General features: G+C 39.3%; 2 protein-coding genes across 2 annotated transcripts; one reads left to right on the top strand and one right to left on the bottom strand.

Moving 5' to 3' along the window:
• Positions 1 to 259: 259 nt before the first annotated feature.
• Positions 260 to 4,254, top strand: rasl12 (RAS-like, family 12). Its single transcript, XM_044144050.1, has 5 exons — positions 260 to 408; positions 740 to 796; positions 1,450 to 1,523; positions 2,298 to 2,488; positions 3,493 to 4,254. Exons 1-5 carry the CDS (start codon positions 327 to 329, stop codon positions 3,824 to 3,826), a joined length of 738 nt encoding a protein of 245 aa, XP_043999985.1. The 5' UTR covers positions 260 to 326; the 3' UTR covers positions 3,827 to 4,254.
• A 142-nt stretch (positions 4,255 to 4,396) lies between these two features.
• On the bottom strand, positions 4,397 to 11,253 carry si:cabz01068815.1 (solute carrier family 51 subunit beta). Its single transcript, XM_044144038.1, has 6 exons — positions 10,998 to 11,253; positions 8,873 to 8,914; positions 8,404 to 8,787; positions 8,009 to 8,131; positions 6,856 to 6,946; positions 4,397 to 6,771 (listed from the first exon to the last, which is right to left on the bottom strand). Exons 2-6 carry the CDS (start codon positions 8,910 to 8,912, stop codon positions 6,459 to 6,461), a joined length of 951 nt encoding a protein of 316 aa, XP_043999973.1. The 5' UTR covers positions 8,913 to 8,914; positions 10,998 to 11,253; the 3' UTR covers positions 4,397 to 6,458.
• Between the last annotated feature and the right edge of the window lie 1,889 nt (positions 11,254 to 13,142).

The raw sequence follows: 13,142 nt of genomic DNA, 5'->3' as shown, positions 1-13,142 counted from the left end.
TTACCTAAAATGGCCAGATGAGTGAATGAGCTGCACACGGCCCTACTCACTCTGGACTGTGACCACAGGTCTGAAGCATCATCATCATCATCATCATCATCATCATCATCATCATCATCATCATCATCATCATCATCATCATCATCATCATCATCATCATCATCATCATCATCATCATCATCATCATCATCATCATCATCATCCCTCCCTCCTCAGTGTCAGCTTGGGGCTTCTGCCACATCTCCTCTCCCTGCTCGTCTGTAAGGACATGATCCCCAGCAGAGGGAGGACAGTCAGAATCATCGTGCAGCAGTCTGGACCTGACCATGACCGGGATGTTTGGGAAGGTAAAGCCATGTGCTGAGTGCAACCTGGTTCTGCTCGGAGCGATGGGCTGTGGAAAATCAGGTCTGTGTTCCTTTTTAACAACTTGTTAGGAAAACATTGTAGATGAACCTCCTTCATTTCTTGGTTGTAAATCTTCTGATCAGGATTTTAGAATCTATTTTTAGTTCAGAGAGAATCCGACTGACTTTATGTCAGCTATTATTTGTGTAGCAAAGAGAATTTGTTTTCACGGTGGTTCATCAGAACAGTTCCACCATTACTCCTGGTAAACGGGACAGTTTATGAAGCTCTGACTTTCCCAGGACTCTGACTGACCCCCGGCTGCCGTGGGTCCCCTGAGATCCAGATTCACTTACGCAACTTGCTTTATGCTCCTTTTCTCATTTTACAGCTCTCACTGTCAAGTTTCTCACAAAGCGCTTCATCAGTGAATATGATCCTTATCTTGGTGAGTATTTTATTCCACACTGATTAAAAAAGATAGTTAAAGTTAATAGATTTACTGCAATGATTGCATTACTCATGCCAACATGGGACTACAATGTGAAACCAATAAGTGGGTGAGAGACCACAAAGAACTTTGAAATATAATACAAATTTCTATATACAGTTATATTTAGCAGTCTATAATGATACAGTACATTACCAGTAAGTCAATTCATTGAGTGAAACATTATATAGATCAATTCCAAACTACAAGCAGATATTGTGTTTGTCATAAATTGTACATCTACTGTATATTCTTTTCAAATGATCCCTCTAAAGATGGTGGGAGAAAAATAATCCTCATCTCAGATACTGGGGCAGAAAAATTTGCTGGGATGTGTTTGGCTTGAACATTTGGGTCCAGAATTTTGATCAACACTTTGACAAACATCAGAGGATCACAAAACAAAAAGTGTTATTTTCGACTGGAGGAGATTTAATAAATACAGGAACATACAGGAACATAGTGAGGTTTGGTCTACACCACCATGATGTGAACATCCCACAAAATCCTGAAATCAGACAGATATTTGACCATTAGAAACTTAGCTTCATTCAGCTATGAGACAATACATCTAGAAGAATCTCAGCTCTTCTGCTGTCTGTGTTTTTCAGAGGATATCTACTCATCAGATGAGCTTGTGGACCAGCAGCCTGTTACAGTACGAGTGATGGACACCTGTGACCAGGTATGAGCCTCAGCAATAGGCTCCACATTTACCAGAACAGCATCAGACCTGCAGTGACGTTCTGAGCCATCAGATGATTCTACTGCAGGCACAGGTTAGCTCTGAAGGTTCATAGAAAAGAAGTTAGTCAGAAGCAGACATGCGGGGAAGGCGCTCCCTCTAGTGGTGAAACACTGGAATAGTCTGATTCCAGGCCTTGAAACATTGCAGATCAAATGAAAGCCACTCGGAGGAGGATTTGTTTTAGGACTAAATGTAACGCTGATCTGAAGTTCTTGTAAACAATACTTTCATTTCAATGCCACCAGTATGATTGCAGCCAGTTTAATGACATCATGTTTTCCCATGACGGTATAATGTATTGAAAATTGCATGTATTAAATATTTATTAACACTTCTGGAAGTTTTAATCATACTAAGCTGTTGTAATAGATGATGTTTGTGACCTTGTTAGCACATTCCTTTTCAACATATTAAAGAGAAATACAATAATATCAGCTTCCTGCCAATAATAATCAAAATTATTAGCAAATCTCACAATTTCCCAGTTTGCAAAACAACTTGTTATGAATAATTTCATGAATGTTGTGCCAGTTCAACCAAGTTCAAAAAAATTAATCCCTGAAGTCATTCTCAGCTGTTTATTTATTTGAGCGGAAAAAACAGTTTTGGCTTAATGGTAAAAAAAATAACTTGTCATGAATGTGTGTGTGTGGGCGTGTGTGGGGGTGCGCTTGTGTGTGTGTGTGTGCGCGCGTGCACATGTGTGTGTAGGAGGGTCCAGTGAATTGTGAGCGCTATCTTTCATGGGCCAATGCCTTCCTGGTGGTCTACAGCATCAACGACATGGAGAGCTTTAAAGGCTGCCAGCTCTACCTGCAGACTCTCTCCATGCATAAGAACACCTTCAGGTCCCAGACTCCCATCATCCTGGTGGGCAACAAGCTGGACATGGACAGATACAGGCATGTAAATCTTTCTGTGGGTCTTTTTTATACCTGGTGGGTTGCTTGATGTGTGTTATATGGGTCTGCAGGAAGAAAGCTCAGCCTTTCAGGCTCCATAGAGCTGAAGTTTGTGGTAACATTTTACTGTTAGGGATCTAGGCTGAACACCTTATGTATGTAATATTTCAATAACTGATGCCAAAGTTATTTATTTGTAGCAGTGGGTACAATAAGATAACAGCTCTTTCATTACACGGTGAGCCCATCATGAAAACTAAGGACAGTAAGTAACATGGAAACAGCTTTGAACACTGCCTGAGGTAAACCTAGAGGATTTTGGCAACATAACGGTACACTGTAGAGATAAATGTGTTTGACTACAACTTCAGCAAATAAGCTTTATTTTTCACCAGCGAGAGAAAACCTGTGAAGGAAAACTAGAAAGCATAGAAGTAGAGCTCAAGAAAATAAAACAAACTTTGTTTTCTTGAGATTCATTCATTATCTCAAGAAACCCATTGGGGAAAATTTCTGCTCTTGGTTTTCATACAAAATCAACCAAAATACTGATCATTTTTTACTGTGTAATTGTGCAAACAGCACACACAGAAGTGTGGCTGAAATGTTCAGAAATGTTCTAACTTAGTAGACACTAACTGCGTCTGATGGTACAGTTAGATAACCAAAGCTGATTTCTCAAGAAACATCAGGTTAAGGTTGGGGATGCAATGATCCACTTTTTTCACTTCTGGAACCGATACAAACGTCTGAGGTTTAGTATCCATAGACATCGATCTGATGCAGAAAAATAGCTGAATTGACATTAATAAGGAATTGGTGCATCTCTAGTTGATGTTGTAAAAGCAAAGTCTGATCTTCTGTCAGACAATGAAGAATGAAAGGTTATGTGTTTTTTTTCTACAGCTGCATGAAGACGTCTGAACGACTAGCTTGTAAAAGAAGAAGAAACAAAAAAAAAAAGAATTCAAAATAAGTGTCTAAAGGCTGATTTCTCCTGTCAGGCAGGTGAGTCAGAGTGATGGTGAGGCTGTGGCGATTCGCTTCGACTGCTCCTTCTTCGAGGTGTCCGCCTGTTGGGACTTCCTCTCTGTCCAGTACATCTTCCATGAGGCAGTCCGGAGGGCCAAGCGAGGTGGTGAACGCAGCAATTTGCTCAGTGCTGCCTACGTCAGTGAGGACAAAGCTCTGCTGGGTGTCCACTCCTTCTCCACTCTATGCTACAAGGAGCTGCCGGCGCCTGCCACCGCCAAGCTGGTCACAGTGAAGACATCCAGAGCTCAGAGCAAACGGAGGGTCGCCACACTCACCCTGCTCAAGGGCTTTAAGATCTTCTGACACGTCTGCCATCCAACTGTGACTTTGATGTCTTTCAGACCGAAAGACATCTTGATGCAACACAGCAGAGAACAGAGTAGGAAGAAGAGCTGGTATACTAGTATGGTATATTTTTCCTTTGTAAGGAAATCAAAGATTCTGGTTCATAAAAGCCTTCCTACTGGTTTGGATCTGAACTTTGAACAACTCCTGCTGGGTTGTATTTCTCCTACACGTTCTGGCTGTATGCTTCAGTTGTTTGTGTCTGATTCTGATTTACTCCAGGCTTTTTGTATCACCCTTAAATCCCAACAAGTGGAAGACCAGAAATCCTTCAAAGGAATCGGTCATCACATCCTGTAGATGGCTGTGTAAGATGTAAAGTCATCCTCGCTCCTGTCAGACTGCACCATGGCAACTGTAGCTACAATGTAGCTCTCCACCATCAGTGTGTAGATGTGTGTAGGTTCAATTTCAGCTTCCTCCTGTCACATGTCAATGAACCCCTTGGTAAGGCACTTAACCTCAAGTTACCTACTGATCTGCATTCAGATGTATAAATGTGTGTGTGAATGAGTAAATGTGAGTCTAGTGTAAGTCACATTTATTTTAGTGATTAAAATGATTGCAAAATCAGTTCAGTCCATTTACCACTTAGGTATAACCTTATTCCATTTTGGAAAAAGTTTCAACAAAACAAGATGGAAAATTGATTTAACAACACATTACAGAGAAGACAGACATATGCTAAATGGAAACTTTAACCACTTACTTCTAATGTTGCGCTTTTACTGTCAAGCAGATTGTAAATTGATTTTGAATATAACACATACAAGTTACCATATACAGGATGCAAAGTTGTGAAATTAGTCATACTTTGGCTTACCGAGTTCACTACATGGCAGCAAAGTGGCATAATTAGTCCTTCTGATCAGCCACAAATGAGCAGTGGAAATGAATAAGATGAAGCAGAAAGTACAATGTCCCACTGATGGTGGTGAGGAGTTGAACCAAATAGACACAAAGGGCAACAGGTGTTCTATAAATTAGAAAGACTGAAAACAATAAGAAAAGTACAAGAACACTGAGTGAGAATAGAACTGTTCCAGAACGACTCTCCTCCATGCTGATCAGCTCCATTAAAGCTGCCAGATTTTTAAAACTGAAGCAATTTTTTACAAAAGTGACACAAAGATTTGTGGGAATAGACTTTATATTAAAAACATAGTGAGATCATTTTAAATTTTAGTTAAAAAGGAATCAACCAAAAAAAAATATTAAAAAATCTAATTTCAGTTTATATAAAATAGTATTCTGTTGTTTTTGCCATAGTGTTGTTATCATGTATAGAATTGATTAAAGCACAATTGAAAGCTTCTAATACAATTAAATGTTTAAGTTAAGGCCAAAATATCAGCTAAATTTAAATCTCAGCTTCTATTTTGGGTTTTAATTTGTACACCTGACTCCAGAGGAGTCATGAATCTCATTGGATGACACTGATGCATACTCCATGTACTCCATCAGGTCACTGCATTAAGACCTGCAGTGGTTTCAGGTGAGCTTGTGGCAGCAGTCATCATTGGGTCAAGATTACATAAGACAGAAACAGAAGAGGTTGAGGGGATTTAAAGATTTCTGAATAGTTCACATCAAAGAGTACCGAGCAGGTAGTCAGTCACATGATTGTTGAAAAAACATCTTTAGAGCTTTGTAGTTTATTAAATCTGAATGAAAGGAAATGTTAAAGTGATCCACAGTTAGTTGAACATGTCCTAAATTTGTTCCATCTTTCCTATTAACTCAAAAATTGCAGTTTGTGAGATGTCAAAAGTCATAATTACTTCAAAAAATTTAGATCTATCATATTTTTCACCCATGGATGTAGTCATTTTTCACCTTGCTGGTTTGATGATGTGGTTGGTCCATTTTGTACTGGAATCTGAGAGTAAACACAGGAAGGCTAACTTAACCCAAGTTGTTCATCATATTGCATGTTGTGTAATTTTAGACTTAAAAAAAGTAATGAGGTGAGTCTGCTTTGCTTCCCACATGAAAAAAAGAGAACAGTGGGACAGAGCTGAACACAATTTCTGAAGGACACAATAGTGCCCTCAACATTTCTCTCCAGAAGACTGAATCATTAGTATGAGCAAAACTGATGAAGGATCTAGCAGGTTACCTTCACAAGCTAAAACCAAATGCAATGCCAACAGTTTTTATCCACAAAGCACATAAATCCCGCATTTATCGTTTCATTTATGAAACTGAATGTGGCAGCAGCACAAAGACCAGATTCTTCAGTGACTTTGTCCTCTTCCTCTGTTTGTTTCTCCTCATCTTCATTATTTCTTGTGATTTCTACATCCAGATCAATTTCAATGAACTCCAGTTCAAATTGAAAAGTCTTAATGTTATCATTGCTGTTTTAGCTGGACGGAGCTAGCACAACTGGACCAAGCAAACGTCATTTACCCAGAATGCATTGCAGTGTAAACAATATGGCAACGTCCATGTGACAATATTTTATTTAAATTTATAAAAACGGTATTTTCACTGTATTGTTTTTATATCTAAATAAATATTTCTCAAATAAAGTCTATTGTTACAACTAATGGTGGATCCGTTTAAAAGCTAAGGAACAGACCAGTATTCACTCTGTCATCCTCCCCTCATCATGAGCCTCTCGTTCCTGCCACACTTCCTCCTGTTTCTCCAGCTCCTCCTGTCTCTCCTCTAAAATATGATCTGGATACAAGCAGGAGGTATTGCCGTCTTTCCATGTGACCACAATGTCCCCTGTTTTCAGTTCCTTTGTGTCCCCTTCAGACACGGATGACGTGTGGCCCTGTGGCAACGGAGATGTGCCGTTATCCCAAAGAGCAGAAACGACTTGAAGCTCTTCACCTTCATGCCTCTTAACAAGGGATGCTTGGGCTTTGTATTTAGCTATCTTCTTTCTGCTCCTGTTGGAGATGAAGCAGGAAATCTTTAAAATGGAACATTACATTTTTCTCCTTGGTGCTAAGATTTGATGTGTAATTTCCTACTTATTGGCCATGGCTCCCATTCCCAGCAGCAAAAACCCAATGAGCAAACAGACAAAAGCCAGAACCAAAAGCACAAATGTCCAAATAGTTGCTGCAAGACAGAAAAGAACATAATCACAAAGTTAGGCCATCTCTGCACTGGATCAAGACCTAGCAAAGCTAGAACCTTCTGAAACAACGTTGGGCCACAGAAATTACACACTCAAATCTTTTCTCCTGCCCTCATTGAGTTCTGTAAGGAAGGAGTAGCTGGGGGATGATGCTGGCAGGACCCAGAACTCCAATCAGCTGCAAACATGATAATAAATCACTGCTATCTGCTGCCGACTGTTTCTATGCTGGCAAACAGCTGGGAAACTCTCTTGTTCTGTGACTCAAAGTGAGAGGCCACTGTAGGTGGAGTCAAAGTCAGTTTATTAAAATATTAATTTATTACAATCAAATTCTCTTTTATATAAGTACTGACCTTATGTTAAAGCTGCAGTATGTAACTTTCAATTTTAAAAAGAGACTTTTACAGAACTGCACAGTGGCACAATTGGTAGCAGTGTTGCCTTCCAAAGAAGGTCCTGGTTTAAAATGCAGTTTGCGTTTTCTTCCTGTGTTCCTCTTGCCTGTTGTCTGCTGGACATGGGCACCAGCACCCCTTGTGGCCCCACTAGGAATAAGCATGTAAGATAATGGATGGATGTTTTTTACATTTTGCTAAAACTGTCACCAGGTTGTGACCTCTGCCTCCTCCCTATGGTCCACCACAGTGGAGTCACCATGAACGCTCTGGCTAATTAGCATGGCCACTGATGACAGCAGATAAACAGTTTTCCTGTAAAGGTTGTTTCTCTGCCATTAGCACATTGCATATACAGGAGCAGCTGACAGCACTGAGAGGAGATGGAGGAGGTTGAGTCTTTCAGATTATCTGTCTCATATTGTGCTGTCACAATACGGTGACAGCACAATAAATGTATACATATTGGTTTAAACCAATATGTATAAGCACTTTTTTTCTTTAAAAGGAACATACTGTAGCTGTAGCGGTATGCTTTTATGTATGAAAGATTCAGATTCAGCTTCTGAATTCACCAAACATTTTAACGTGAACCATCTTCAGCTGAAGGATTTTATAACCTTTATGAAAAGCGGTGGTACTTACGGTCCTCGGTACGGTAGAACCAGCGGAAATACTCTCTCTGCTCCTCTGTCATGCCTTTCATCCCGTCTGCTGCCTCCTCCGGATCCTCTAACGGGTCCTGGTCCTCAGACGCTCTCCGGAGCCCTGAGAGGAACACACAGGAACACGGTAAATCCTTCGGTTTTCAGAAACAGATCAATTACTGTGCTGGTACACCAAATTCTGGAAGAAATTTAATACACAAGCAGTTATTATTGACATGACTTTTACATGTGATAAAGTATTACTGTATTGCTTTGCAGTTTAGTTGTTGAAAGTGCTGCAAAGAAATGACACGGTTGGCTTTATATTTCAGATATTGCTGTATATTTCTGAAATCGACTGCACCAGATCTACTTTGGTTCATTCAGACTTACGGAGGCTCGTCTGACAGACGTCCACCTCGTCAAGAGACTTCCACTCAAAGTGCTTGAGGTGGTTTGTGAGAATCACACGCTGGCCGTCGGTGGACAGCATTAAGGAAGTGTTTCTGCTGCTGAGTCTGTTACTGCTACAGTCCCACATCAGCTCTGGAGCTTCCTGGTCTGACTCCGGACAGGCCTGGGTTTGGACCGGATGGTTCTGCTGAGCCGACAGACACCTGGAGGATCCGACACACGTCAGCATGCCCTGGTTGATCCAGAGCCACTGCTGAGCCTGAGAGTCCAGGTCACACTGTTTCAGGAGAACTTGACTAGTGTCAGCTGACTCCTCCAGACACAGGCCATGCTGCGTGTTATGGATCATAAACATCTGCCCCCCTGCAGAGGTCAAAAGGTTGACTTTTTGAAAAGCATGGATGCTAACTCGGTTAGTCAGTTTCTACTTTATTTTACTTTTATTTACCTGGAACAAGGAGAAGCAGGAACAGGCAAGAGTCAAGCATTTCTGAAATGAATAAAGAACTGTAAGAACACAAAGAAATTACGGAACTTTTTGTACCGCCTTTTACAGTTTTGGATTTATGTAGTCACATTTAACCTTTTAACTGCCATGATGACACCGGTGTCCCCATTCACCCATTGACCTGCAGCTGCAGTTCTACAGAGATGGTAATCTACGTATATCTCCATCTCATCTCAGAATTTATGGTGCTAAGATCTTTATCATAGTTGGTAGGGATATGACTTTTCACTGAATGAGGATCAATAAAGATACTAATCTACTCTCTCTGCATATCCACCCACAATCAGATGACCCCAGCCTGCATGGCAACACTAAGGTCACTGTTTTATACCCTGTTTTATTGTGAAATAAAATATCTTAAAAAGAGTAAAACATTTACTAGATATGACTTAAAGCTTTGATTGTGTAAACTGTAAAATCTTGTGGATTCAATTTCCCATGAGGTGCCAAAAGTGAATAGAAACAATAATCTACCGGTAATTGATAATAATCTGTTAAAACCAGAAGCTCCTCTCCTCTCCTTTATTCGTCCACAGGTGTCTCACAAGAATGTATTTTGGGACCATTACTCCTTTCCCTTTGCATGAATTATCTTTCACCTCGGTGTCCTAATAACTGCTGTATATCCTAATAACAAAACATGTGCAGATAATAAAGTATTTTCCATATGTTAACAATACCATACAAGTTGTGGAAAGACTAACATCTCATAGAATTATTAGATTACGGTTGTTAAAACTTCTTGTAACAAAAACAGAAAATATGTTTTTAAACCAGATCCAGCATAACTGGAATCAGTCAGAATATCTGCATGATTGGACTGAAATGACTTTTTTGCCTAAGTTGATATTTTGTGAATTGGTTCAATAGAAATGAACTGAACTGAATCCAGTATTGCGTAAGACGTTTCAGAATCATTGGGTTTGGATTGAATCTAAATGAATTTTTAAATCCCAAGTAAAAGGTCTGGTCAGACACAATAATCACAAATTATTTTCACCTGGTCACATTTATCAATGCAGGAAGCTAAATTGTGCAAGAATGGACATTCCACATTTCAATTACTTGGCATTAAAGTATCTAGGAGTACCTGACAGTATCACCACTGTGCAATGTTACAGAACTGTAACCTACTGAGCTATGAGACTGCCAGAATATACATGTACAAAATTGTTCACGGTGTGTCATCTTCTGCCCTTATTTTGTTAATATTAGCACTGACTCGTATTGAAAAGACAGCACTGCATTGTTGGTCATTGTTTGTGATATATCACTTCCTTATTTTCAGGAGCAGGTAAAATCAGTGCTAACCAGACTGTTGTTCATGATGGATCTTCAAAAGAAATGGCATATCCAATTATTACTGAACATACAATTTTACCAAGTGGTTCAATTTAATTCAGTTTATTTAAATAGTGCCAATTCACAGTAAATGACGTCTCAAGGCACTTCACAAAAAACAACAAAAACAGTCAATTCAGTCATACATACATTCTAAATGATCCCAGTTATCAAACAGTACATTAAGTGCAGTTAATTAGTTAAAGTCGTTTAAGAAGTTTCTATGGAGACCCAGTAGAAGCAGAAGACTACTACAGCAATTCCTCAAACTGAGCATACATGTAGAGACAGTGGAGAGGACAAACTCCTCTTTAACAAGAAGAGACCTCCAGCAGAACCAGAACCAGAACCAAAACCTGGCTCAGTACAAGCGGCCATCTGCCACGACTGACTGGAGGTTTGAGAAGAAAGAGCAGAAACACAAGAAGAAACAGATGAACTGATGTAGGATTGTTTTCTATCCAACCATTTCCTCCTGCATCATGAAAAGCAAAACCCACTACACTGTTAATGGAAACCAGCTAGAAATTATATTCACAGTTAATAAGCAACAATTCAAAACTGGAGCTGGACCAAATCTGCCTCTCTGGATGAATCCTAAACTGAACAGATAAACAAAATCATTCCATAACACCCAGAAAATAGCAAATATTTATGTAGCAACAATTTCCTTCCCAGCAGCACTCATCTGCTGTGAATTGATTAGATTTTTTGTTGTACTCACTGTAGATTGACTTCTGCTGCGTCTGTGGCTGAGATGAGGAGGAGGGAACATGTAACTCAGCAGGTGCTCAACAGAATGAAAAACTCTGAAAGATTTTACAAAGGTCACGGGGAGGAGTCTGCACTCTACTTGTTTTTCCTGATGAGGGAAATGCAGACGGAGGCTACATTTAGCTATTTAGCTCCAAAAATCTTCTCTATTCACTCTGCTGCTCAACTTTTTCATTTTTGTCCAACAAGCTCACAGACCTCTGCATGTTTGCTTTACCAATTCAGTTCTCCTTGTCATATTGAGAATATCTACACGTGATATGAAACATAAACTCACCCTAACAAATGTGTTTGTGTTGAGCCTGTAAAGCAAAGTTCAGTGAGATCCTTCAGGTCTTTGACCTTGTTATATGGTTACTGTTTACTCAGCCTCATAGTAGCCTTGGTTCCTGTGTGTGTGAAGGTAAATGACTCATCGGTCAAATCCCTGCCTGCTGAGCATGAAACGTACAATTAACTGCTAAGAGATTTGATTTTTATGCCATTGAGGTGGGTCTGTGGCTTAAGTCTGTGCTGTTAAAAATTAATCTGAAACCTTCATTTTAAATTAAACTAACAGTTGTAGGAATGAGAAGATGTGAATATTATACTGTATGTATTTTTACAGAGAGCAACAAAACATATTTTACTGCTTCTGCAGCATTTCTTTACCAACAGAAACGTTACGGGGTTAAAGCGGACCACAGGATCAGGGCTGGGATGTCACTGTTGGTCTATTGAGCTGATTTTGTTTCTCAGGGTAATTCTTGCTGGTCCACCCAAAAATGTTCATTTCTCACCTTTTCAAACCACCAAACAACCTCTACTCTGAATTTGGATGGCCATTTATTTCAAATAAAGAGAAGTGAAAAGAAAAAGCATCATATTTCCAGGTTTTTTTCCTGACCCACATCCATATGTGGTACCATTTGTACACACACACACACACACACACACACACATATATATATATATATATATATATATATATATATATATATATATACATATATATATATCTGCGACAGACTGGCGACCTGTCCAGGGTGACCCCGCCTCTCGCCCGGGACGCAGCTGGAGAGGAACCAGCAACCCTCCCGACCCCATTAGGGACGAAGGGTGAACAGAAAATGGATGGATGGATATATATAGATATATATATATATATATATATATATATATATATATATATATATATATATATATACACACACACAAGAGAAGACAAGATTTTTATATATTTCTTTTATTTTGACAACATTTAAAAATGTTCCCTAATATTATACTCTGTGGCACCAAGTCAACATTTATCAGAAGTCAAACCAATATTCTCAGCCTCACTAGAACCAACACAGATGTTTTTATCAATTCAATAATGCAAAGTCCCCATATACAATATGGTTGACTGATTCACAGGGATATCTTCACTTAAATGTTTTCATTCTATCACAGCCAACACCCATGGAAAGAAACTAGTTTTAAATCCAGCCAAAATTTTTGGAAAATTCAAAATGAAAACCCAACTTCTGTTCCTGTTCTGTGTTGCTAGCTGTAGAAGTTGAATGAGTACAATCAGGACATTGAGATATTTCTTTCTCCAATTCCTGTGATAAAGAAGAAAGATTGATTGTTTTATCCCCACAGAAGATTTTCTGACGTAGCAAACAAAGTAATTTGGTGGTTAACCCAAGTGTTTTGAATTCTGGAAACAGTCTGGAAGACAAACGCTAAGAAACACGATGACTATTAGAGTTTCACCAGCACTGACCAAATTGAAGTCTGATTCTGTTAGATTAAAATCACCAAAACGAAATATATTTTTTGTAACCTAAAAGAAATTTAAATATTTACTCTCCCAATATATTCTGTGAAGCCAAATCAACATTTATCAGAGGTCAAATCAATATTTACAAGGTCACAAAAAACCAAAACATATGTTTTTATCAATTCATTCAGGTCCACACACAGACACACTGAAGTTGAACAGGTTGGCTGACTGACATCATTTAGCTGCACCTTAAAAATAAAATACCTCTGAATTGATGGGCAGTGAATCCAGGACTGGATCTGTCTCGTTTGGGACATTGGTTGTCATCTGATCCTGGTCATTTTCAGC

Source organism: Gambusia affinis, linkage group LG02, assembly GCF_019740435.1.
Source record: "Gambusia affinis linkage group LG02, SWU_Gaff_1.0, whole genome shotgun sequence".
NCBI classification, from domain to species: domain Eukaryota; kingdom Metazoa; phylum Chordata; class Actinopteri; order Cyprinodontiformes; family Poeciliidae; genus Gambusia; species Gambusia affinis.
Note: the sequence above shows the minus strand (reverse complement) of the source record. Positions and strands in the feature narration are given on the sequence as shown.